General features: G+C 34.4%; 4 protein-coding genes across 4 annotated transcripts; all 4 read left to right on the top strand.

The window, feature by feature from the left end:
- The first annotated feature begins 12014 nt into the window (after window positions 1–12014).
- Window positions 12015–15485, top strand: LOC133783272 (receptor-like protein 7). Its single transcript, XM_062222837.1, has 2 exons — window positions 12015–15029; window positions 15199–15485. The coding sequence occupies exon 1, from the start codon at window positions 12035–12037 to the stop codon at window positions 15002–15004; it is 2970 nt and encodes a 989-aa protein (XP_062078821.1). The 5' UTR covers window positions 12015–12034; the 3' UTR covers window positions 15005–15029; window positions 15199–15485.
- Window positions 15486–18801: 3316 nt separating this feature from the next.
- On the top strand, window positions 18802–21999 carry LOC133783270 (DNA-dependent metalloprotease WSS1-like). Its single transcript, XM_062222836.1, has 4 exons — window positions 18802–19113; window positions 21186–21344; window positions 21469–21664; window positions 21853–21999. The coding sequence occupies exons 2-4, from the start codon at window positions 21190–21192 to the stop codon at window positions 21868–21870; spliced, it is 369 nt and encodes a 122-aa protein (XP_062078820.1). The 5' UTR covers window positions 18802–19113; window positions 21186–21189; the 3' UTR covers window positions 21871–21999.
- LOC133786060 (uncharacterized) lies at window positions 19840–20370 on the top strand. The gene has a single exon (XM_062225275.1). It carries the CDS (start codon window positions 19840–19842, stop codon window positions 20368–20370), a length of 531 nt encoding a protein of 176 aa, XP_062081259.1.
- Window positions 22000–25030: 3031 nt separating the features above from the next.
- Window positions 25031–26277, top strand: LOC133786059 (uncharacterized). Its single transcript, XM_062225274.1, has 2 exons — window positions 25031–25729; window positions 25880–26277. Exons 1-2 carry the CDS (start codon window positions 25031–25033, stop codon window positions 26069–26071), a joined length of 891 nt encoding a protein of 296 aa, XP_062081258.1. The 3' UTR covers window positions 26072–26277.
- Window positions 26278–27399: the final 1122 nt, after the last annotated feature.

Here is a 27399-nt window from a genome sequence, read left to right as displayed (position 1 = left end):
CTGTGATTGCCTATTATGTTATAACGAAATTGTTCTTAGGTCTTCCTAGAGCCTAAAACATAATGTCTAGTGAACCATATAATTTTACATAATTAGGGAGTAGCCACAGCATCTTTAATTATATAAAATTATATATTAATTTGAAAGGATCACATAATGGACAAAATTGTGATTGATTATATAAATATAACAATTTTACCCCACAGGGATTTTATTATATTTATATAATTAATTAGGATAATATATTAAATTAATTTTCTTAATTTACCCACAGGAGTTATGATAATTAATTTAATAGTTTTATCATAAAGTTTAATAAAGATAGAAGTTTCAAACCTTACTTTATCCCAAATAATTCGTTTGAATAATCTATCATCCTTTACATCCAATTTTATTAAATTAAAAATTTAGCCCACAGGCAACTTTTGTTTAATAAAATTTCAATCTTCAGCATGTTATACATTGGTAAAACATGACTTCATTAAGCCTCAATCTTCTAAATCTAAGTTTGTAATCCTATTCATGCAGCTTCTTCATCATCCTCTAGTTTTGCTGAAATCCTTACCGAAATTCCTGAGCTTAGGGGTGATAATTTCAAAATCTGGAAGGAACGAGTTCTTCTTCATTTAGGCTGCGCCGACATGGACTACGCAATAAGGAAGGACGAACCTGCTGCAATCACTGCGACTAGCACTGCTGCTCAGATCGCACTATATGAGAAATGGGAGCGGTCCAATCGCCTCAGCATCATGTTCATCATGTCCAAGATCCCTCTGGGAATGCGTGGATCGGTGGAGCAACCTGAGAAAGTCAAAGACTTGATCAAACTGATCGATGAGCAGTTCGACACTTCGGACAAACCACTTTACAACAACCTCATCCACCAGTTCTCATCCACAAAACTCACCGGTGTCAAAGGAGTTAGAGAACATATTTCAAAGATGAGGGACATTTCTGCTCAACTGAAGAAACTCGATGTAGTCATTCCTGAAACCTTCCTGGTCCACTACATCCTTAACCATCTTCCACCTCAATATGGGCCTTTCAAAATTTCCTACAACACACATAAGGACAAATGGACTATCAATGAACTGATAACCATGTGTGCTCAAGAAGAAGCAAGGCTCCTGCAGGAACAAGGTGAAAGTGCTCACATGGCCACCCAAGGCAAGAAACGCAAACCATCCAAGAAGGACAAGGGGAAAAATAAAGTGCCTCCCCAAGGCGATATAAAGAAGGGACATGCGAAAAAGGAATGCGCCAAGTTCAAGAAATGGATGGACGACAAAGGTAATCCAATTTCATTCGTATGTTATGAATCTAATATGGCTAATGTTAATATTAACACATGGTGGATTGATTCTGGATCGACAATTCACATTTCAAATTCCTTGCAGGGTTTACAAAACCTAAGGAAGCCAGTGGGAAGTGAGCAAAGCATCTTATCTGGAAACAAGATGGGCTCACATGTGGAGGCTATAGGAACGTGCCATTTAGTTTTAAGTAGCGGTTTTGTTTTAAAGTTAGAAAAGACATTTTATGTACCAAGTTTCTCTAGAAACTTGATTTCCGTTTCAAGACTTGTACCTTTTGGTTTTTCCTTTACATTTTCAGACAAATCTTTTAATTTATATAATAAATCTGAATGTGTTGGAAATGGTATTTTGTCTAATGGTCTTTACTGCCTTAATTTACAAAACAATACCGCTTATAATACTATGCACGTTCACGCTGGCAATAAAAGATGTGTTATGAATGAGAATTCCTCTACATTATGGCACCGGAGATTGGGACATATCTCTATTGATAGAATTAGAAGGTTAGTAAATGATGGGGTACTCAATACCTTAGATTTTACTGATTTTAATACTTGTGTGGATTGCATTAAGGGAAAGCATACCTCCAAGTCTAAGAAAAGTGGTGTCCATAGGAGTTCTGACCTATTAGAAATCATACATACTGATATATGTAGTCCAGACATGGACTCATATGGTCAGAAATACTTCATCTCTTTCATAGATGATTACTCACGCTACATGTATATCTATTTACTTCATAACAAAAGCGAAGCGTTAGATGTCTTTAAGATATTTAAAGCTGAAGTAGAGAAACAATGCAACAAGCAAATTAAGATAGTAAGATCAGATAGAGGTGGAGAATATTATGGTAGATACACTGAAGATGGACAAGCACCTGGTCCTTTTGCAAAGTTTCTTCAAGAAAATGGGATTGTTGCCCAATATACCATGCCCGGTACACCCGAGCAAAATGGTGTTGCAGAAAGGAGAAACCGAACATTGATGGACATGGTGCGAAGTATGCTTAGCAGCAACCCTAAACTTCCTAAATCCTTGTGGACTGAAGCTCTAAAGACATCCGTGTACATATTAAATCGAGTTCCAACCAAGGCAGTCTCCAAAACTCCTTTTGAATTATGGAAAGGTTGGAAACCGAGTTTGCAACATGTACGCATTTGGGGATGCCCATCTGAAGTTAGGGTATACAATCCACAAGAAAAGAAACTGGACCCAAGGACCATAAGTGGATACTTTATTGGTTACGCTGAAAGGTCTAAAGGTTACAAGTTTTATTGTCCATCTCATAGCACTAGGATTGTGGAATCAAGGAATGCAAAATTTCTTGAAAATGCCTTGATTAGTGGGAGTGATCAATCCAAGGACTTAGGTTCTGAGAAAGATCCTTTAGAACCCTCCACCTCAAGAGCAAGATTGATTGTGGTCGATAACACCCCTGCAGTCCAAATGGATGTTGAACCACCACAGCCAATTGTTGAAGATCCACAAGTCAATGATGAAGTTCAAATGGATCAAGTTGTTCAAGAGTTGCCTATAATTGTTGAACAACAAGCTGAACCACCCGCTCCTCAAGAGCCTGCTGGTGTAGCCTTAAGAAGATCCACTAGGACAATAAAATCGGCGATACCTAGTGACTACATTGTGTATTTGCAAGAATCTGACTACAATATTGGAGGCGAAAATGATCCAGAAACGTTTTCACAAGCTATGAATAGCAAAGAATCGGAACTGTGGTACAATGCCATGAATGAAGAAATGAATTCTATGAAAAGCAACGGAGTCTGGGATCTTGTTGAGTTGCCTAATGGGGCGAGGGCTATTGGGTGTAAATGGGTCTTCAAAACAAAGAAAGACTCATTAGGCAACATTGAGAGACACAAAGCGAGACTCGTTGCTAAGGGATTCACTCAAAAAGAAGGAACTGACTACACGGAGACCTTTTCTCCGGTATCTAAGAAAGATTCCCTCAGAGTTATCCTGGCATTAGTTGCTCATTTCGATTTAGAGCTACAGCAGATGGATGTGAAAACTGCCTTCCTAAATGGTGACCTAGAGGAGGAGGTATACATGAAACAACCAGAAGGATTCTCCTCTAGTGATGGTGAGCATTTGGTGTGCAAGCTTAAGAAGTCCATCTATGGTTTAAAACAAGCGTCCCGCCAATGGTATTTAAAATTCCATGATGTCATCTCTTCTTTTGGATTTGAAGAGAATGTCATGGATCAATGTATATACCAGAAGATCAGTGGGAGTAAGATTTGTTTTCTTGTTTTATATGTGGATGATATTCTTCTTGCAACCAATGATAAGGGCATGCTACATGAGGTGAAGCAATTTCTCTCAAAGAACTTTGAGATGAAGGATATGGGTGATGCGTCTTATGTCATTGGCATTAAGATCCATCGAGATAGATTCAAATGTATCTTAGGTCTATCTCAAGAAACCTACATTAACAAAGTTTTAGAGAGATTTCGGATGAAAGATTGTTCACCAAGTGTTGCTCCTATCGTTAAGGGTGATAAATTAAATTTGAGCCAGTGTCCAAAGAATGATTTTGAAAAGGAAGAAATGAAGAACATCCCATATGCTTCTGCTGTTGGAAGCTTGATGTATGCTCAGGTGTGCACACGACCCGACATTGCCTTTGCTGTCGGAATGCTAGGAAGATTTCAGAGTAACCCGGGATTAGACCACTGGAAAGCTGCAAAGAAAGTTATGAGGTATCTTCAGGGTACTAAGGATTACAAACTCATGTTCAGACGAACCGACAACCTAGAAGTAGTTGGCTACTCAGATTCAGACTTTGCTGGTTGTACTGATTCACGTAAATCAACTTCTGGTTACGTGTTTATGTTTGCCGGTGGAGCTATATCATGGAGGAGTAACAAACAGACCTTGACTGCTACTTCTACTATGGAAGCCGAGTTCGTTTCGTGTTTTGAGGCTACATCGCATGGTGTATGGCTAAAGAGTTTCATTTCAGGCCTTAGAGTTGTAGATTCTATATCTAGGCCATTGAGAATGTTTTGCGACAATTCAGCTGCTGTATTCATGGCTAAGAACAACAAGAGTGGTAGTCGAAGCAAGCACATCGACATCAAGTACTTAGCCGTGAGAGAACGTGTTAAAGAAAATAAAGTGGTCATTCAACACATTAGCACTGAATTGATGATTGCTGATCCTATGACGAAAGGCTTGCCACCTCATAAATTCAAGGATCATGTAGTGAACATGGGACTTGGTTCCCTTATGTAAATTTATTGTACAAACTGAAGTTATTATCAATGAAACTCTCATTTTTGATATTTTCTCATATTTATGCGCATCTTAATTTTATTTGAGAAAATTTTACTTTCATAGGACCTGAATAAACATAAGGTTTATTCGTTTAAGTACATAGCCACATAAATTACATTGTTATGTAATAAATATATTGTAATACATGGAAGATAATACTCGTCATAAAAAGAGGACCTATCGCCATGATTCATGTGTTTATTATCTAACAGGGATGATCGTCGGGCTTAAGTAATACATTAATTTAAATGCTGACCAAGTGGGAGAATGTTAGAATATTATTTATTTGGTATATAAAATCAACTAATTGATTTAATATATTAAAGTCAATATTTAATTTATTGACAAAATATTCTAATTAATGGTCAACATTGTTTGTTACCTGATTTGTTGTTACCCGATTTTTCATATCCCAACTGATTGAGGAAATATCTCAATCTGTGGCAGAGACTCTGATGGTAGGTCTCACTCTATAAATATAGAGTACCGGTCCCCAAGCTCGCTGCTCATTCTGACTTTCAGTAACTCCATCTAAAAGAGTTAGTGAGAGCTTGGAAGCCCGTGTACTCGTTCTAACTTCTGTTCATTTTCTTTTGTAGATCTAAAGCTAGATCGAGGTTATCAATAGCAATGGCTGGAGGTATACAATATTCGATTCTTTTTTGCATATGTTCATTCATATATTAATTCCGCCTACATGTATATAGAATTGTTCATATGTCTACTTTCATATTAATTCTAACACGCTCCGCGCAGTCTTTTATAATTATTAAAACATATATATTTTAAATTATTTTTTGGGAGATTGTGGGGTGGTGATTCATTTTCACCATACTCGTACAACATGTTCTTTATATAGACATGTGAAAACATCTTGACCATAATTTTTTATTTGATGATGGTGTTCACTGTTATTGTATAGCGAACCTCCTGTAGGATTTTGAAAAATTCTGACAAATTAAACTACTGAAAACAAAATTAAAAAAGCTTGTTGTACATTTACTTTTATTTATTATTATTATTATACGCTTTGCGTAGTTCTTTTTATAAAAAGTCTAAATTATGTATAAGAAAATTTATATTTTGTGTAAGATTTATTTTAGCTAATTACCTGTTTGAAGTCTTTATTTTTAAAAATTAACTTTTAAATCTTGTTTTGTCAAAAGAATAAAAATTAGAATTGATAGATTGATTATTTGAACACTGTATTTTTGCTCATCACCCGTTTTGACCCTATATTTTTTAAAATGAACCTTTGGACCATGTATTTATTTAAAATGTTCAAACTTCTTATGAAAATTAAATTATATATTTATATAATTTTTGTTTTCTGTAAGGGTTCACACTATTTTGAACCTTGTATTTTAGTCGATCACCCATTAGAACTTTTATTTTTACAAATTAACTTGTAAATCTCAAGTTTTGTCAAAATATTAAAATAGAAATAGATAAATCGATTATTTGAACACTATATTTTGGCCGATTACTCATTTTGATTATTTATTTTTAAAAATTAACCTGTGGATCATATATTTATTCAAAAGGTTAAAAATTATTTATAAAAAGTCAATTATATAAATATATAATTTATGTTTTCTATAAGGGTTCATACCATTTTGAACCTTGTATTTTAGTTGATTACCCATTTTGACCATTAATTTTTTTTTTAAATTAACTTGCGGACCTTGTGTTTTGTCAAAAATTCAAAAATAGGAATGTAAAGATAAATTATTTGAACCATGTATAATTTGGTTGATTACCTGTTTGAATATTTTATTGTTAAAAGTTAACATTTGGATCCTGTGTTTTGTCAAAAAGTTAAAATATAAATAGATAGATTTTATTATTATTATTATTATTATTATTATTATTATATGTAGATATTTTTATCTATTATAATTTTTATTAAAATAATTTTTTTTCAATGATTAAGTAGTTAAGATATTTAAGCAAATTAAATTAATATGTATATATATATATTAATATTTTTAATTGTTAAGATATTTTAGAAAATAGAAAATGAATAAAAAAAATTAGATTAAATGAGAAAATAGAAAGAGTGCTTTGAATAAATTTTAGAGTCTGGCATAATCTCCTCGAAACTCTCCTATATATAGATATAGATATAAGATATAGATTTAATATTTATTGAATTACATAGCGAAAAGAAAAATTAAAAATTTGGTACGTGGGTTTTTTAAAATTAATATATATAGTGTAAATCGATATACTGAGAGTTTACTTTCTTTAGTGAAAATAATAATAATTAGAATTTTAAATAAAAATGACATCATCAAGCGATTCAACACCCGATAATAAATTTTAATTCTCATTAATATTAAGGTATTATATGTTTTTACGAATATCAAGGTAGTTCTCTCTCTAAGGAAAGGAACTGCCTGCAAAAGCAACATATTATTTTGTAACGGCATACTTTTATGGGTTAAAACTGAAAAAATAAATAAAATATTAAATAAAATAAAAAATTAGATACTTTAGATTGTCTAATGTTAATTATAAAATGATATAATAATATAATAAAATCTTATTGTGATAATTGTTTAGTTAAACCATATGACTGTATTAGAATCAATGTATTTATAAGTATGTGTATTAATTTGGTTATTTCTATTACATTTGTTGAATGGTTGATGTACGTATATATGTATGTATATTTTTTTTTGGACACAATATAAAATTCTTACAAAATAGTAAAAATAGATTGTAAAAAATATAGGATGCCACTCATCACTCTTAAACTCTCATCTATATATAGATATAGATATAAATATTTTGTAAAATTATTCACTTTGAAATAAAAAAACATAATTATAATATAATAAGAAAAATAAATATATAGATAATCGAAAATTATTATGTAATTTTTAATTAATTTTTTTTAGTATTTTTCAATAAATAAGTAGTTAAGATATTGATATTTTCAATTGTTAAGATATTTTAGATAATAGATAATGAATAAAAAAATTAGATTAAATGAGAAAATAGAAAGAGTGATTTGAAAAGATTTTAGAGTGTCACATAATCTCCTTGAAGCTCTCCTTTATATATATATAGATAAAACATATAGATTTTTTTTAGAAAATTAAGTATATATAAATATAAATAATATATTAAATATTAATATAAATTTAATTAACTAAAAAAAATATTTGGTAAGATTGATTTAAATCAATCACATATATAAGAAGAAGAAATATACTAATATTTGGACATATTACAAATTAAAATAAATGAATGTTACTTTATATATAGCCTAAAAGTATAACATCACAATAGTTTTGTAAAACCATGTGGGACTATATGTATTTTTTAAATCGTTAATTAATTCTTTTGTTAAATAAAAAAATTAGAAAAAATCACAATTTATAATAAAATAGATAAATAATATATAAATGATTTTAGGAATCCACCTCACCCTTCTTTAGTTATCATTTATATATGTATATAGATTTGTCTGGGTAAAGATGGTCTTTATTATTATCTTTTTCACAAATTATTTATAATGATAAATTTGAGTTTTTATGGTTAATGAGGGGTTCTAAGTAAAAAAAATGCTCTGCATTTAAATTATTTCAAAAAATGTCAATTCTTTTGATAATACCCAAAATACCCCTCTCATAATTTTTCTCATTCACTTTATCTTCTCTATTCCATCTCTCTCCCTCAACCCATTCCTCTCAACTCTCTCTAGAAAAAAAAATTCACGAGTAAGGTATAATATAAGAGAATTCAATGTAATGACAAATATTTCTCACTTAGAATACTAAAATACTACATTTCGAACAGATCTGAGCATGATTTTTTGGGTTTTTTTTGCGATTTTTTTTTCAGATCTGAAACATTGAAATCTGTAGAAAATCGACATGGTTTGATAATGCTTGATGGGGCCTTCAAAATCAATATTTTCATGAAAAAAACAATGTTGTTCGATAGTGGTTCGATGATGCTAGATGTGATTCTTGCGAGATACATAATTTTTCACTCAGGTGTTCGTTTGAGGTGATTTTTTTTTTTATTTTGGGTATTTTTTTTCAAGATCTACACGTTTAAGATGTATATATACACATTTGAGAAATGTAAATTTTGAAGAAGAAAAAATGCAAATTATAGGAATGGGATGAGATGTATTTTTTTTATAGAGAGAGAGTTGAGAGAGAGAGAGGGAAGAGAGAAGAGAAAGAGAAAGTGAATGAGAAAATTATAAGAGGAGTATTTTAAGAATTGTCAAAAAAGTTTATTAGAAGGCCCAACATTTTTTATTTATTTAGGACACCTCGTTAAGCATAAAAACTTAAATTTCTCTTATCAATTAGTTAGTTTTGATGAATTTTTCGTGGGTTGGAAAATAAATTACTGAGAAATTAAAAATTGTGTCCAAATTTAAGACTTCAACAAAAATTAAAGAAATAATGCCTTCATTTTTTTTACAAGTGCAAGTTTAAAATATTAAGTAGGTCGTGTATTTATTTGACAATTTAAACTATTTTAAATTAAAAATATGTAAGATTTGATATTGATTTGTATCAATACTATCAGTATACAAAATAAAACAAATAACAGATACCTATTATATTGTAATATATTTTTTGATTAAAAAATTTGACCTTTCTCTTTTTATTATTTGGCTTTTGTTCACAATATTAGAAAAACAGTTACGTAACATACCAAACATTGTCAGGCCGACCATTTTGATACATTGCTGGATGAAATTGCTTTGTTTTGTTTGGCCAACTCGACTTTTTACCTTAAACATATAAAATAAAAAGTAATTAGCAGTAGGGGTGAGCATCTAAATCGACAAACCGCGGTGACCGACCGCACCGCACCATACTACACCGCAAACCGCGGTGTCAAAAGTGTAATAGTTCGGTATGGTTTGTATTTGAGCTAAACTGTGCGGTGCGGTGTGGTGCGCGGTTTGGCGGTGTAAAATTTTGGTTTGCACCGCACCGCATACATACAAATATATTAAAAAAAAATAAACTTTACATATATACCATTTTTTAAAGTTACCCAATATGGGAGACTTGTATATTTTTTTTTAAAAATGGGAAACTTGTATATTTTTTTTGTGTTTCACTTAACTTAATTGATAACTTGTGATGTTGTTTAGAACTTATTAAGGATTTGTTATGAACTAAGGATTAAGTATTTTTTTTAAAATTTAAATTTTGTTATGACATATTTTTTAACACAAACCGTGGAAAACCGCCCAAACCACACCGCAAAAAATGGTTTGGTTTGGTCGGTTTGGTGCAACCAAATCACACCGCATGGTGTGTTCTAGTTACTAAACCGCACTTGTGGCGTGGTGTATTAAAAAGTCTTCAAACCGCCCAAACCACACCGTGCTCACCCCTAATTAGCAGTAAAAATTTCTCATCTTTACATTTTTTTTTTATACTTAACCCCTAATTTTTTATTTTTGCCGGTAAAACCTCTCAATCAACTATTCTTTTAGTAAATCTAAAGTCTTTGTTTGTTGTGGCAATTAACTGCCAATAGCCACTTAACCATCTAAACTAATGTCACATCATAATTTTTTTAAAATTAAAATAAATAAATAAAATTATTTAAATTAATTCAAAATAAAATCATTTTAAATAATTAAAAAAACTAAATTAAAACCTATTAAATTTCTTTTTTAAATGTTATAAAAATTCAAAATTGTAAAAAAACAAAACATAATTTCTTCTTCTTCTTCACATTCTCCTTTTTTCTTGGTGCTTGAAGTTGACGGCGACTGGGACGTAAGGGCCACATCGATCGTGGTTGGGAATCGAAGTCGGTGGCGCCAGGGACATTTGAAGTCGATGGTGGCTGCTTAGATCTGAGTTGGGCGGTGGGCATTGGGTGAGGAGCAGCGGCGAGGTTTGGGGCTTCGTGGGAGAGATCTGGGTAGCCGACGTCTCATGGGATAGATCTAGGTGGTCGGCATTGGGTTAGTCTTTTGTCACTAATTTCGTTTACCTTATTGATTAATGCTCAAATTTATACATTTTAAGGCATTAATTGTGTACATAAATTCAATTTAAATCAATTATTTTTATGGTCTTAAGTGTAAGATTATTTTAGTTAAAAATATTTAATTTACTTTGAATTTGTATTGTTTTTTAGATTTGAGAAAAATTGTATAAATGAAAAGAATTAAAAAGATAAAGAAAAGCCCAACAAGAATTATTAACTGGTATAGAAATTGATTTCTTCACGTTTTATTAAATTGGTACATTGAAATTTCATCCTTTTGCATTCATGTACTTAGTATATTTCTTCTTAACAATAACACATATATACTTTGAAATTTCTTAAATGTTATTGGAATGAAAATAAGAAAATTCTCTTGTACCATTTTCAATTACTTGACAAAGTTGTCCGACAATAATGTTAACTTTTGACTGGGTAAAATACTTGACAATTATTAAGATGTGGACTTAATTTCTAATTATGATTCAATGGATGAATATGATGGTCAACATATAAATAATTGGTTTGTATCGATCGGTTTATTTCGAAAGATAATAATCAATATCTCAGTATATTCTATATAAATTAGTGTTAGAGTTATTTGATGAATAATCAATACTTCAGGAAAATATTATGATGCTTTTTGGGTGAAGATGTTAATAATACTTTATTTATTTAAAGTATATATTTTAAAAAAAAATTACATATATGTATATAGGACAATTCTTCTATAGGGTTTCACTTTAAGCTTTACTGGTAGGGCTCTCAGTGTTTCTCGACCCGTGAACAATACTAGGTTCAAACATGTTGTTTTCCACACGCATAAAAAAAAATTAGTCATGCGTGCAATAACATGTTTGAACCTAGTTTTCGGTACTATAAACTATTCGAAATTTTCTGAAAATTTACAAGATGCTCTAAATAGCTACAATATACACGGTCATAAAAAAAAATCGCGTCAAAAACTGTTCACGGGTTGTAAACACTGAGAGTCCTACCGGTAGGGCTTAAAATAAAACCCCTGTAGGAGAATTCTCATATGTATATATATTACGTTGGTTTTTATATGTGTATTTATAAATTTTATTTGCTCAAATAGTGTTAGTTGTGTAATTTTCATATATATTCTTTTATGTATAGTCCAATAATATGACTCTTTGAAAGTTTGAAGAGGAAAATAGCACACCAACTGTGACCAACTTGGTTATAAGGACTGGATTTGGAAGGACAAATTAACTTTACTCAAAATAAGTCTTTATGTGGATGTCAGATTCATTCACATAAATGAATCATGCTTTATTTATTTATAAAATGTGTGGCTTGACCACTGTTATAGTGTTGACATTAATCAACCAGAGCTATTTATAAATAGACTCAACTCTACATCCAATTATTCATCCCACAACCAAACAATTTTATTTCATTGCTATCCTAAGATGGAAAACTGGTTTCTCCTTTGGGTTGTAATTCTTCTTTCTCATTCTCTAACCCATTCATCTTCATCTTCTCCTTTGCCTTCTCCCTTGTGTCATTCTGCTGAGAGCTCTGCTTTGCTCCAATTCACCAACTCATTTTCCATTAATCCAAATATGTTCAACTTGTTCAAAAGGATCATGTATCCAAAGACAGTATCTTGGAAGAATAGTACAGATTGTTGTTCATGGGATGGAGTGTTGTGTGATCCTATTTCAGGTCATGTCATTGGCCTTAATTTGAGTCATAGCTGTCTTGAAGGCTCTTTTCCCTCCAACAGCACCCTTTTCTCACTTCGCCATCTCCAAACTCTAATCCTTGACAATAATAACTTCTATGGCTCTCCAATTCCATCTGAGTTTGGCAATTTTGCCAACTTGAAAAGGCTAAGCATTAAAGCTGCAAATTTCTCTGGCTATGTACCTATCGAAATGTCTCACCTCTCTAAAATGACTTATCTCACATTTTTTTCGTACTACCCATTAAATTGTATTATTCTAGAGACTTATGTCTTGAAAAGAATGCTTCAAAATTTCACCAATCTCAAGGAACTTTCTCTATCTTATGTCAACATGTCTAACGTTGACGTAGTTAGCTCGTTCATGAATGTATCGTCTTCTTTGATGCTTCTTTATCTCAATCACTGTGGATTGCAAGGGAAATTTCCAGAAAAGGTCTTTCGCTTACCAAACCTCCAAAACCTCAGTTTATGGGACAACTATGATCTTATTGGTTCCACGCCTACATTCAATTGGAGCAGTCCACTCGGGTACTTATCACTTTCCAGCACCAAAATCTCTATTGATTTACCATACTTGTGTACAAGTGCCAAGTCTTTGCAGAGTTTGTATCTTAGTAATTGTAGTTTTGTAGGATCATCATATCCTATAATGTTGGCTAACCTCACTCAATTAGTACAACTCAATTCTTTAGGACTCGGCAACAACAATTTTGGCGGCCAAATTCCGTTGCATTATCTCAATCTTCACCACTTCATCTTTTTGGATCTTTCTGGAAACAATTTCGTTGGTAAGATTCCAGAACTTTCAAAAACAAACTCCACCCAAAGCCCACTACCTAAGCAGTTAGAATCCCTCGGCTTATCTAATAACTTGTTCAGTGGACCAATACCTTCTTGGATATATTCCATTCCATTCTTACGTTATTTATCCTTGAGTGGTAATAACCTTACTGGCCCAATTAAAGAATTTCAGTCAAAATATGTTGAAGACCTTATGTTAGGTTCTAATAAACTAAATGGTGAGATTTTAAACTCAATCTTTCAACTAGATAAGCTTGCATGGCTAGATCTATCATTCAATGATTTGGATGGTGTGGTGGAGTTAAGCAAGTTTCCAATATTAAAAAATCTTTGGTTTCTTGACCTTTCTTTTAACAAATTCATTGTGCCCTCGAATAACTTTATAAAAAATAATCCTTTTCCTGGACTTCGATATTTGATTTTGGCCTCCTGCAATATTAGTGAATTTCCACATTTTCTTAAAAGCATGGAAAACCTACAAAGCCTTCAACTTTCCCACAATCAAATTCACGGCAGAATTCCTGAATGGCTATGGAATAAGGGAATAACAAGTTCATTGTTTGAGTTAAACATTTCTCACAACTTTTTGACAAATGTAGAGCAAATTCCATTTAAAAACTTATATTATTTGGATCTTCGCTCTAATATGATTCAAGGACGTCTTCCAATTGTCCCACCTTCACTGAGTGTGTTTTTCATCTCAAATAATCATCTATTTGGAGAGATACCATCTACATATTGCAATTTGAATAATTTGATGATCCTTGATTTATCTAACAACAATATTCATGAAGTAATTCCCTCATGCCTTGGAAATAAGCTATCTCTCTCTGTGTTAGATATGCATAAGAATAATTTTAGTGGAGAAATCCCTCGTAATATGTTTGAAAATTTAACTGATTTGAGAAGCCTGCATCTTAGTGGCAATCATCTAGAAGGTTCCCTACCACGCTCTTTGCGCAAATGCCAAAGCTTGGAAGTTTTAGATGTGGGCACTAACAAGATAAATGATAAATTTCCTCATTGGTTGGAACAACTTCCAGTGCTTCAAGTTCTTGTCTTGAAATCCAACAGATTCCATGGTTCCATAGGAGCGCCTAAGGTTAAATACCCCTTCCGCAAGTTGCAAATCATAGATCTCTCTGACAATGATTTCAATGGTCGCTTACCAACAAAGCATTTCGAAAGTTTCATAGCTATGATGGGTGAACAATCAATCGGTAACTTGACACATATTGGAGAAACTTATTACCAAGATTCTGTGACTGTGGTAATGAAAGGTTTTGAGCGTGTGTTAGAAAAAATCTTAAGTATTTTCGTAACAATCGATTTTTCTATAAACAACTTTGAAGGAGAGATTCCAGAATCGATTGGAAAGTTGAAATCACTTAAAGGGCTCAACTTCAGTCAAAATAAACTAAATGGATCCATTCCAATGTCATTGATTAGTTTGAGTAATCTTGAATGGTTAGATCTCTCTTCAAATGAGTTGGTTGGAGAGATTCCTAGTCAAATGAGAGACCTGACACAACTTTCACACTTAAACCTTTCATACAACAAATTAGTGGGACCAATACCTCGTGGAAACCAATTTGACACATTCACCAAAGATTCATACATTGGAAACTTGGAATTATGTGGGCTTCATATATCTAAATCATGTAAAAATGGTGAGGTACAACCAAAAAATGATTATGGTGAGAAACATATCAGTCATGGTATATTTGATTGGAAGATTGTGATGATGGGATATGGATGTGGATTAATAATCGGAATATCAGTGGGATACATGGTGCTTTACAATGGAAAGTTTGATTATTGGCTGAGTAAAAAAGTTACAATGAAGACAAGATCAACGAGATGGCTATTTATGAAGAACAATCTACGATGATGATCAAGGAAAGTGGTGGCATCTGGTAAGCATAGAAAATGAATCAAGAATTCAATATCTTTACATTTATAACTTTTGACTTTTTAATTCTATTTTAATAAAACTTGATCAATCCTTAAATGCATCATTAATATTTTTGTTGTATGTTATATAATGAGACATTGTTGTTGACGTTTGCTTATTTTTACAAACAGGCCCAGGGTTTGCTTAGACGATTGTGTGGAGTATCTTTATGTCCTATTTACCTACAAATATGCATTAATTTTGGGTGAAAATAAAGAATGGTTTTTCCTTTTTTTGAATCTATTTGCATTTGATTAATGTTATAATATACCTTAAGTTGTATAATACTGTAATGCCCCGGATTCCCTATTATGGTTAATGGCTGGATTAGTAGGCCGGGAGGGCCATAACTGTTTAATTATGCCATTAAATGTGTTTATGCATGTTTATGAGAATTATATTATCATATGATGTTAAACGCATGTTTGTGAGTCCACATTTGTTTACAGGGGTATTATGGTAATTTGGCCCGTTGAGGGTATAATTGAATATTTGTTGTATGTTAATGATATATTGTGAGACCACATTATAATGTGGATTGGTTCGAGAATTTCGACATGAGACGATCGTTAAACGTGATTATCGGTTTGGTCATAACAGGTTTGAGCTCGGGGCTCGGGGTGAGTCTCGGGGTGATATTAAAGGTTATAGCGTTACCGGGGATTTTAGGGTAACGGGTTATGAAATATTGGTGTTTGAGGATATTGAGATTAGCGGGAATTGGGAAGCGTTAATTATAATTAACGGGTTAAGCTAGAAGTGCCAATTTTACCCCTAGAGTAGTTTGAAAGGCTTTAGATGTCACAAGGGCATTTTGGTCTTTTTAGGGGTGGATATATATGACTTAAGTGGCTGAAGCTGTAGGAAAAACAGAGAAAAAAAAAAAGGGGTTTGCCTTCTTTCTCTTCCCGTACACCACTTTCTCCATAGCTTTCCTTGGTGTTTTGTGTTCAAGGTGGGATATCAAGCTAAGGAAATTGAAAGGCAAGGTTGGAGCACTTGGTTCTGCTTGTGTGGGAGTTCAAAACAGGTCTTGAGGTAAGTTTTGGTCGTTAAACTTAAGTCATGCTCTGTTTTTCGTTTTGATTTTAGTTCATGGTTTTTGATGTGGGAAGTGAGGATTAAAGGGAGTTCTTGGTGTTAGATGATTGGGTTTTGGTGAGGAGGTGTTATAGGTAAAGTTTGGGGGTTCAATTACATGTTTGGAGAAGGTTTTAAGATGATTCAAGGGACTGGTTTGAAGGGAAAAACGCAGGGTTAAATTCTGGTTCGTGTGTGGCCGACTTGCTGATCTGGGCTGGGCGCCGCGGCGCAGCAGGGGTGCGCCGCGGCCCTTGGCGTTTGGCAGGCAGGGAGCCTCTCTGTCTGGAGGCGCGCCGCGGCGCAAAAGCAGGGAGGGCCGCGGCCCTTAGAGCCAATTTTGCAAAAATAAGGTGTTTAGCTTGGGGATTCAAACCATAGGCCTCGGGGTTGGACCTAGTACCCGGTTGGGTAGTATTTGATGTCTCGAGGGGCTGGGATTTGGTTTGGGAACCCTTGGTTATCATTTTTATTGATGAATCCTATATTTTGGTTATGACCAGGTGACCGTCGAGGAATTTAAAGGTTGATCGTTCTCAGGGGTCGTTCATATTATAATACTCACTCGAACCAGAGGTAAGAAAACAGTGTATGAATACAGTTGCACCCTGTATAGGTATATGACATGCGTGGTTGGATACTTGAGGCATGTTGGTTGATATATGTGGACATGGATTGCATATTAAATGCTATTGAACGCTGATTATCTGCTTAAGACACTGACTAGTCAGGGACCGACTCTAAAGTCGAGAATTATGCATTGAATGGCTCTATAGCATTAATGCCAGACCGACCCTAAGGTCGAGAAACTTATAAGCGCTTGCCTGGTCTACGACCAGATGATTATAGCCAAGGTATATGACCCCGGTGACTGTCTGTCACAAGGCTAAGGGACGTTGTCCATAGTTTCGACTCTAGAGTCGTGAGGAAGGTTATGTTGGTGACCAATCACCATGCACCTATCCTGATAAAGCTTATGAAAGAAATCACCTATTAGTTAAGCCCTGGTGACCCTATCGTCACATGGCTAGAGGGAGCGATGCTCATTATTGTGACTTTTGGCTATTGTCACCTATTCGTTGGACTGATAGTCCTGAAGGAATAACTGTGATTATTGTTGATATTATATCATGCTATATTGTGTTTTCTTGCTGGGCCTCGGCTCATGGGTGCTATGTGGTGCAAGTAAAGGAAAGGAAAAGCTTTGCCAGCCTTGAGTGGAGAGCTTGGGCGATGTAATGTACATACAGGGCCGCTTGACCGCCACGGTCAAGGAGTTCTCAGAGGGACTAGGGGTTTACCCTATTTTTGCCGCTTAGGCCGGCGGAGTTTGTATATTTGAAACTGTAGCAACTCTTTTGTAACATGAACTACTTGTAAACATTTTAAAAGGCTCATGAGCAGTTTATTTACTTAATGAAAAGTACCATTTCCTTTTTACTGGTTTTACACCTTAACCTGATAATAACACTTAGATCAGGTTTTTAACCAAAGGACTCGGGTAGCGGGTCAAATTTCCGGTTCACCGTTCTCCGTAACTGTTCTGGGATAGCCAGGGCGTTACAAATACCATATCAGATGATATTTTGTGTACGATAAAATTTATAAAATCTCTGGTATGCTAACCATCCTCTTTCTCATCGAAGTTTAATGACCACCTCAGTCATTACTACTATAAAATTAAGTTTTCCCAACACCTAACTACGATAGTATTGTCATAATTGCTCAGCGTGACTCTATGCCGATAGTTAAAAACTGTAGGCATAAGGACCAACGTCAACGTTTAATAACTCCCGTCATTGCTTTCGATAGTTAAAAATGTCAATATTGACCCAATGCCGACAATCAATTTAATACCAATATCGACCGTTATAAACGTTTGCAAAAATCCAAATAAAAAAATCCAAAAATATATTTATAAAATAAATTAAATTATGTAAATACATTTTATAAAAATATGCATTAGTTAACAACTTTTAAATCTAGATTTTATTTTATTTTTAAAATTTTCTAATTTTATTAACTTTTATATTTATATGTGTTTATAATAATTTGTATATTTAAATTCAAATTATGGTATAAAGAATAAGGGGAATTCTCCTTAGGGCTTCACTTTAAGCCCTACTGGTAGGGCTCTCAGTATTCTCGACCCGTGAACAGTTTTTGGTGCGATTTTTTTTATGACCGTGTATATTGTAGCTGTTTAGAGTATCCTGCAAATTTTCGAAAACTTCTGAATCATTTACAGTACCGAAAACTAAGTTCAAACATGTTGTTGTACGCGTGACTAATTTTTTTTATGCGCGTGGAAAACATGTTTGAACCTAATTTTTGGTACTGTAAACTATTCAGAATTTTTTAAAAATTTACAGAATACTATATATATAGAGCTACAATATATATAGTTATAAAAAAAATCGCTCCGAAACTATTAACAGACAAAAAAATACTAAGACCCCTACCAGGCTTAAAGTAAAGCAGAATTCTCCTAAAGAATAATAATTAATACAAACAATTTTCACTATATATTACTGGAAAAAATCACATAGAGGCGTACCAAATGACATATATTTTCACATATAATAGTCTCTCATATATATATATATATATATATATATATATATAGCTCTAGGCGCCAAATGAAATTTTAAGAAATTGTACGAAATAATTAAGAGAAGAGAACAAAAGAAAAACCAAACACCAAAAATTCTCAAAATTCTCGTGATCGAGCTCTCAATCTCATTGAACCCTAAGATACCCAAAACCAAACCAGTGTCTCTGCCTCATCTGCCTCTCTCACGCACTTGGAACTCGGCTGGCTTTCTCTTCCTCACGCCGGTGAGCCGCTGCCGGTGAGCCACACCAGAAATTCGTGATCGCCGTCCTCCTGCTCCCTCTCTGTGTATCTATTCCGCTGACTAGAAGAAAGAACCCAGGCAAGAGCACTCGTGCCTCCTTTTATCTCTGTGAGTTTTTATGTATATTTATATATTTGTTTGTATGTTTGTATGCTGTGTATGAGTTATATATATATATATATATATATTTAGATTTAACATGTTTTCATCAGAGAAATTTTGTGAGAAAGAGCTTTGGGGCATTGAGAAAGAGCAAATGGGTTTTGGGTTGGTTCATTTACTGCCAAAAGCATTCTTTGTGCCATGTGACTGACTATATCATCTCACAAGATTTCAAATTTGTTATTAATTCAGAATTTGTTAGTAAATTTCTGTTGAAAAATTTATGTTTAAATCTTATGGTGATTTTGATTCAACAAGCATAACTTAAGGATCTTAAATAATAAACTTACTAGATTTTCTTGGCATATGCTTTCTAGCTTAACCAGGGGTAAGCTTAATACATCATAAGAATCACTATAATACAAGTTCCAAGAAGAATCTAATACAATGTTTATATATGCTGCCAAGCTTTCCTTGTCCTTTTTACCATACAGATCATTTTGTTGTGGTATATTACTATATTATGCTCCTTTTTTTTTTCTAATTTATTCTTTGTTTCCTGAGTAAAATCTAGTTGCTAAACGAGGATGAAGGTTTTGGAATTATTAAATTTGTTATTTTTATTTTTTAATTAATTTATATTTGACCTTCTTTTATAAATTTGGATTAATATAAAATAGAATATAATTATATGTCATTATACATAGGTAGGTATTGTATATGTTAATAGATATGGGGATAAAATTGATAGTTTCAGAAGTTGAGGCAGGAGTTGAGGCAGTTATTAGTCATTTAGTGGTGAGGGAATTCTGTATTCCTTGTGCCCATGCTCCTGCTTTATCACCTCCTTCCCTTTGTCCATCTCTTTGCCCAAAATCAGCTGCTGAGGAGTTGGGATACACATTCTTACCATGTGTACTTGCTGGGCTTAGTAATGCTCCACAGTACTTAGAAATGAACTCTGCGTCCTTAGAGAAGGGTTGCATTTTGGCAAGTGATGTTGATAGTGTCATCCTTCCAATAGATGCTTGTGGAGGAGATGGTGCTCTAGCTTTTGCTAGAAATCAAAGAACAAAGCCACTTATAATTGTGGTGGAGGAGAATGAAACAGTTCTTTATGATACACCGGATAATCTTGGGATTGAAGCGGTAAAAGTCTCAAACTATTGGGAAGCAATTGGCGTTGTAGCAGGTCACAAGGCTGGAGTAAATCCCCATTCTCTTAAGCCTGCTAATGGTTTTGCAGTTTCAACTGCCCATTGATTTTTTTAGTACATTCATTAAAAAATGTAGGGTCAATTTTTGCGATAAAAAAATCAGTGTGGTTCTTTATGATTGCTTGAAAGAAAAGAAAGTGTATATATTCACATGCCCTGCTACTATATTGGGGCTTTTACCAACTGGTATGCATATATTCACATGCTATGCCATTATATTGGGGCTTGGACAGGTTGAAAAAAAAAATTGATAGTTTCATAAAATATTTGAAATGAATAAAATATTTTAAAAATATAATATTTAAATGATGTAGAGAAAAAAAATAGGGAAGTTGAAGTATGGTGTAATGTAAAAGTTTGAGGTAAAGTAGAAAAAGTGGGATTTTTGTGAGGTATTTTAGAGGATAGGCTAGCTCACCACCTTTTGTGAGTGCTCTAGTTCATTTCCCTAATGTCAAGAATACTCACATGGTAAGGCTTTCTAGCTATATCACCACTTCTGTAACGATTAAATGTCAAAATTAAAATAGTAAGCACCAATTGAGTAATTGTAATACCTTAAGTGGTCAAATTACATTTGTGCAATTAACCTTTTTAAAAAAGACATAAAAGTTGGCTCTTTTAATTTATGTGATTGAATTTTTGTGTCTAAAAGCAAAAGAGGCAAAAGTAAGTGAAGTTAAACAAAGAACACAATCTAAACTCTTTACTGCATTGATCTTGATTTAGGTTCAAAATACCATTTTTTTTTTCAATTTTCATCTCTCTGTGATGCTTTTCTGAATCCCAGATGCTTTATTTTATTTTGGTTTGAAGGAAAGTGTGGATTTTTTATTTTTAAAATTATCTTTTGGTATTCAGAGCAATGAATGTGGGTGATCTTCACAAGGTTTGGGAAATCAAAGCCTTGAAAAAGCCAGGGGAGGAAGAAGCAAGGAAGATTCTTGAGAATGTTGCCAAACAGGTCCAACCCATTATGCGTAACCACAAATGGCGTGTCAAGCTTCTTACTGAGTTCTGGTACAATGTTATTTTTCTCTGATTTGTAGGTTCTCCCATAAACTAATTTTTGCAACAAGTCACATTCTTTCAATTTCAATAACAAACTGATTTCCTTGGGTTTTATATATGGTATAATTGGCAGCCCCAAAAATCCATCTCTTCTGCGACTGAATGTAGGAGGAGGTATTCAAGTAAAGTTGAGGCTTCGAAGGCCAAATAAAGACTGGGAATTTTTCCCCTTTTATCAAATTCTTGATACCATGCTTCATGAGCTTTGCCACAATGCTCATGGCCCTCATAATGCCAACTTCTACAAGCTTTGGGATGAACTTAGAAAGGTATATATGTCTGTATACATGGCTCTCATTATCCTTAGTAGTTAGTAATGCTACTGCAACCCTTAAATTTGAATGTTGCATTTGTTACCTTTTCATTTTTTGGGTGGTGGCTTATTCCTGTCCTATTGTTTTATTTACCCGCCAACCATCTCTTTCTTCACTTCGTTCAACTGCACTATCTGCTGCAGAAAAGAGAAGCCGTATGAATTCTCTTCTACCATCTGGACCAAAGCGTCTTGGTGGAGATAGCACAATTATGGTTGCGCTTAGTCCAGTACAAGCTGTTGCTATGGTGGTGATCTGGGTGGGGGTGAGCATCTGGTGGCTTGGGAAAAGGTGTGTAAACCTCTTTTTCTAGGAGGGCTAGGTATTGGGCAGTTGGAAGCAAGAAACAAGGCTTTTTTGATGAAGTGGCTGTGGCGATTCCCGTTGGAAGATAAGACCCTTTGGCATAAGGTGATCAAAAGTAGATATGGGAGAGCTAATAACTTCTGGGATACGAAAAGAGGGGATTCTCTGTCGTTTAGAGGACCATGGAAGAGTATTGCAGCAATGTATGATGTATTCTTGACTAGGGTCCGGTTCAAGGTTGGTAATGGGAATAGAATCAGATTTTGGGAGGATGTTTGGATGGGAGATGAATCCTTTATGAGACTATTTCCCGATCTTCTGCAGATTTCTAATGGGAGACAAAAAAGTGTAAAAGAAATGGCGGGTAGGGGAGAAGGCTTGTCAAGATCTAACTCTGGATGGATGGGACTTTCAGTTCAGAAGACACTTGAGAGATTGGGAGGCCCCTCATTTAGTAGGTCTGCTTCAGCTTCTTGAACAGAAACCAATTCTTGATGTGGTGGATGACTCTAGAATTTGGTCTCCTGGGACTAATGGTATTTTCTCTTGTAAAAGTGCCTTTCAAAGTTTAGCTTCAGACCAGTATACTACACAAGGAAATTGGGCTAAGTCGCTGTGGAAATGTTGCGCTCCATCTAGAATCAAAGTGTTTGGTTGGCTGTTAGCTTTGCAAAAGGTAAATGTTCAGGAGGTAATGCAAAAGAGAAGGTCTTACCAGGTGTTGTCCCCGGGCTGGTGCGTTTGCTGCAAGAATGCTGATGAATCTCTTTCACATCTATTTCTTGAGTGTCCATTTACCCAATGTCTATGGAATAGATTACTGAGAGAATTTGGATTAAGTTGGTGCATGCCAAAGAAATGTGCTGAGCTCTTGTCTTGCAAGATAGCTGGGGGGAAGAGGTCTGCTAGAATATGGACAGCTACAGTATTGGCTATCTTTTGGGCAGTATGGCTGGAATGGCAGAATTTTTGACAATATAGAAAAGAAGAGTGTAGAGGTGTGGGATAAAGTTAAATTTTGGGTTGCAACATGGGTCTATAGGACAAAATACTTTGAAAATCTTTCATTTCAAGATCTTCATAGAGACTGGGGCTGTATTTTGTCCTAGGAAATTGCCCATGATTAGAATCTGATATGATCTATGACTTGTACTTATATTCTATGTATTGGCTTTTTTTCTGTAATGGTCTTATGGTTTTCCTCCGCCTTAAGTGAGGGTTTTTAATGAAATTTGGGGGTCAATCATTGATTGACCTTGTCTCTTTTAAAAAAAAAAAAATATTGATAACGCCGGAAGGGCATCGATTTCACTGCGCCATCAGGTTTGACTTCGTAGCCTCGAACAATGAAGCAGAATACGAGGCCCTCTTCGTTGGATTACGATTGGCAAAAGACATGAATATAAAAGTGCTCGATATTTACAGTGATTCACAGCTTTTGGTGAATCAGGTTCTAGGGGAATATCAAGCACGGGGTCACAAGATGGGAGCCTACTTGAACAAAACTAGAGATCTGTTGGCACAGTTCCAGAAGTATACCCTCCAGCAAATACCTCGAGATCATAATTCAAACGCGGATGCCTTAGCCAAACTCGCAAGCGCAAAGGATGCTGACACTTTGAATATTGTGCCAGTAGAAAGATTGAGCGAGCCGAGCATACGAGCAGATGAGACTAGCATGGAAATCCGGATGGAAGACACATGGATGGCACCATATTTAGAGTATCTGAACAGCGGTGCACTGCCGGCAGACAGGAACAAAGCCAGAACTCTTCAAAGGCAGGTTGCGAGATATATACTGGTCGATGGTGTTTTATACCGAAGGGGATATTCCATGCCGCTGCTCAGATGCATTACACCAGAGAAAGCTAAGGAACTGATGAAGGAGGTACGTGAAGGCTTTTGCGGAGATCATGCTGGGGGGCAAAGTTTGGCAAAGAAGATTCTAAGGCAGGGCTATTTCTGGCCAACAATGAACGAAGACTCTGCGGAGTACGTGCGAAAATGCGATAAGTGTCAAAGATTTTCTAAAATTCCACGCATAGCTCCGAACGAGTTAGAGCAGATGTAGAGTCTGTGGCCTTTCGCAATATGGGGCATAGATCTGATTGGATCACTGCCAACAGGAAAAGGTGGGGTAAAGTACGCAATTGTAGCAGTCGACTACTTCACCAAGTGGGCCGAAGCTGAACCACTCGCTACCATAACGGCCAAGAAAGTTCTTGACTTTGTCATCAAGAACATCATTTGCCGATATGGTTTGCCTCATAAGATTGTCTCAGACAACGGAACCCAGTTTGACAGTGACTTATTCACGGACTTCTGCGAAAGATACGGAATTATTAAAAGCTTTTCTTCAGTCCCGCATCCGCAAGCGAATGGGCAAGTAGAGGCCGTGAATAAAACGCTCAAGTCTACCATGAAGAAAATGCTAGAAGATGCAAAAGGAGTATGGCCAGAACAGCTGCCTGAAGTACTCTGGTCGTATAGAACTTCTCACCGAACAGCGACAGGTCATACTCCGTTTTCCTTAACATACGGGTATGAGGCCATTGTAGAGTCCAAGAACTTTACTTAGCTAAGTTAGATAGTAGTATAATAGTAATAATAGAATTACCTTTATGACTGTGGATTTTTGGTTCAGACCGGGATTTAACCTAAGGTTTGATTAATATAACTGATATTGATGGTGATATTTATTATATTATAAGGTTTAGATAGACCCAATAAGATAGTAACACTTGTCATATGCTATTTTTCTCTGATTTGTAGGTTCTCTCCCATAAACTAACTTTTGCAACAAGTCACATTCTTTCAATTTCAATAACAAACTGATTTCCTTGGGTTTTATATATGGTATAATTGGCAGCCCCAAAAATCCATCTCTTCTAGGACTGAATGTAGGAGGAGGTATTCAAGTAAAGTTGAGGCTTCGAAGGCCAAATAAAGACTGGGAATTTTTCCCCTTTTATCAAATTCTTGATACCATGCTTCATGAGCTTTGCCACAATGCTCATGGCCCTCATAATGCCAACTTCTACAAGCTTTGGGATGAACTTAGAAAGGTATATATGTCTGTATACATGGCTCTCATTATCCTTAGTAGTTAGTAATGCTACTGCAACCCTTAAATTTGAATGTTGCATTTGTTACCTTTTCATTTTTTGGGTGGTGGCTTATTCCTGTCCTATTGTTTTATTTACCCGCCAACCATCTCTTTCTTCACTTCGTTCAACTGCACTATCTGCTGCAGAAAAGAGAAGCCGTATGAATTCTCTTCTACCATCTGGACCAAAGCGTCTTGGTGGAGATAGCACAATTATGGTTGCGCTTAGTCCAGTACAAGCTGCTGCTATGGCTGCAGAAAGGAGATTACAGGATGACATTTGGTGTGGATCTGTGTCTTGTGACGCTTCTGAGTGTGGAGAAAGTAGCTCTGATAAACCAGAGGACCTTTCACATGTCAAGCAAACTGCAGGAATCTCAAAGGTTCATAGCACTTCTAGTGCTTATGCCTCAAACTCAATATCTCGAAAAAGAAGCCGCGAATCCAGTAACTTTTCCCCAGCTCAACCTCCTAATGGCCACTCACAATCCAATTTTATTGATTTATCTGGTGCTTCACCTTCTGGGCTCAACTCTGATCATGATTCAGAACACAACACACAGGAAACTACTATGTGGGGGTGTGAAACATGCACTTTGTTGAATCCAGTAAGTATTTGCTTATCTAATACTTAATCTTTTAGTTGGAATGTGTTTCATAGTTTCACTTTATGCTTTGGTCCACAATTATCTGGTCTACCACCTAATGCAGTTCTAATAAAATTCTCTTTGGATGTGTACATTTGTTGATAAATGCAGCCATTGGCTCCAATATGTGAGGTTTGTGGGACACCAAAGCCAAGGGACATGAGTAACAAATACAAACTTTGGTCATGTAACTTGTGTACTTTGGAAAATAGTGTGAAGTTGGATAAATGTTGTGCATGTAGTCAGTGGAGATACTCACATGGTCCACCTGTGGCATCCCAACCACCTAACCTGGGCACCTAAAATGGTAAAGTCCCTTCTCTTTTTTGGTCCTTGAAACCGTAGTTTTCCAAGTTGGTGTACCTTATAGTCTCCATAGGGGTGGCTTTCCATTCGAGCTATAACACTATTTTGGTAAGGGGCTTCTCCTTCTTTCTGGGAGCATCATTCTATTACTTGTGAATATAATGTAAAGAAATATTGATGAATCTCACAGCCAAGTAAAGAAATTTGTATGGATTCTCAGTTCTTATATCCACCAGGAATCATTTTCTCTGCTCTTTTAACTGTTAACTGAAATATATTCAATAGGACCCTATTAATAATCACTATTCTCTGCTATGATTTTTTGTGTGTGGTGCACAATGCTTTATTGACAGTGACATCCACTTCATTGCTGGAATTTGAGAGACTGAAAGAGAAAGAAAAACAAAAACAAATTGATTCAAAAAAGACAGTGAAAAGAAAGAAAGGAAAATAAGAGAAGAGATGAATTTAAAAACAATTGAAGTTCATAATATCTATCCGTGAGTCTAAGATTGATTTGTAAGCTTAGTAGTTATGTTGAATTAACCTGCCTTATGCAAGCAAAGACTCTTACGTAACTAAGATATTAATCAGCACATAACAAAAAGACCAATCTATTCATTTGGCAAATCAGAGTAATAAGTTGTTTTGATGAATACAAACAGAAACAACAAAAAGAAGAATGCATGTTTGATGAAACTCTGATTATAAAACTTTACTGTTGTCACTCTGATTCATCTTCAAATTTTAAAACTCGTGTTATTTTTTTCTTAGTTTTTTCCTTTCGAATGATCCCATTTTTCAATCGCATTTGAATGATATAATTATTCCCTCTGCAAAGAGTATTTTCAATTTCAACATTCTTCTTCCAAAGAAAACTTAAAAGGTTAGTCTTTTGTCACTAATTTCGTTTACCCTATTGATTAATGCTCAAATTTATACATTTTAAGGTTTTAATTGTGTACATAAATTCAATTTAAATTAATTATTTTTATGGTCTCAAGTGTAACATTATTTTAATTAAAAAAAATTAATTAACTTTGATTTTGTGTTGTTTTTTAGATTTGAGAAAAATTGTATAAGTTAAAAGAATTAAAAAGATAAAGAAAAGCCCAACAAGAATTAATTAATTAATTCACATTAACTGGTATAGAAATTGATTTCTATATATCTATTTTTTTATTATATTATAATTATGTTTTTTATTGGTGAATAATTTTACTAAATATTATAATTATTATCATTAATTGTTAATATTAATAATTATATTTTTCTCTCATTTGATATTTTATTAAGTTTGTGACAATACAATATTATATATAAAT

Source organism: Humulus lupulus, chromosome 6, assembly GCF_963169125.1.
Source record: "Humulus lupulus chromosome 6, drHumLupu1.1, whole genome shotgun sequence".
Lineage (NCBI taxonomy): Eukaryota > Viridiplantae > Streptophyta > Magnoliopsida > Rosales > Cannabaceae > Humulus > Humulus lupulus.
This window is presented reverse-complemented; position numbering and strand designations above follow the sequence as displayed.

Coding starts and splice junctions, on each gene's coding strand:
- LOC133783272 (XM_062222837.1), top strand. CDS start 12,035: ATGGAAAACTGGTTTCTCCTTTGGGTTGTAATTCTTCTTTCTCATTCT.
- LOC133786060 (XM_062225275.1), top strand. CDS start 19,840: ATGGGGATAAAATTGATAGTTTCAGAAGTTGAGGCAGGAGTTGAGGCA.
- LOC133783270 (XM_062222836.1), top strand. CDS start 21,190: ATGAATGTGGGTGATCTTCACAAGGTTTGGGAAATCAAAGCCTTGAAA. Junction 21,345..21,468: donor AAGCTTCTTACTGAGTTCTG/GTACAATGTTAT, acceptor TATAATTGGCAG/CCCCAAAAATCCATCTCTTC.
- LOC133786059 (XM_062225274.1), top strand. CDS start 25,031: ATGGCCCTCATAATGCCAACTTCTACAAGCTTTGGGATGAACTTAGAA. Junction 25,730..25,879: donor CATGCACTTTGTTGAATCCA/GTAAGTATTTGC, acceptor TGATAAATGCAG/CCATTGGCTCCAATATGTGA.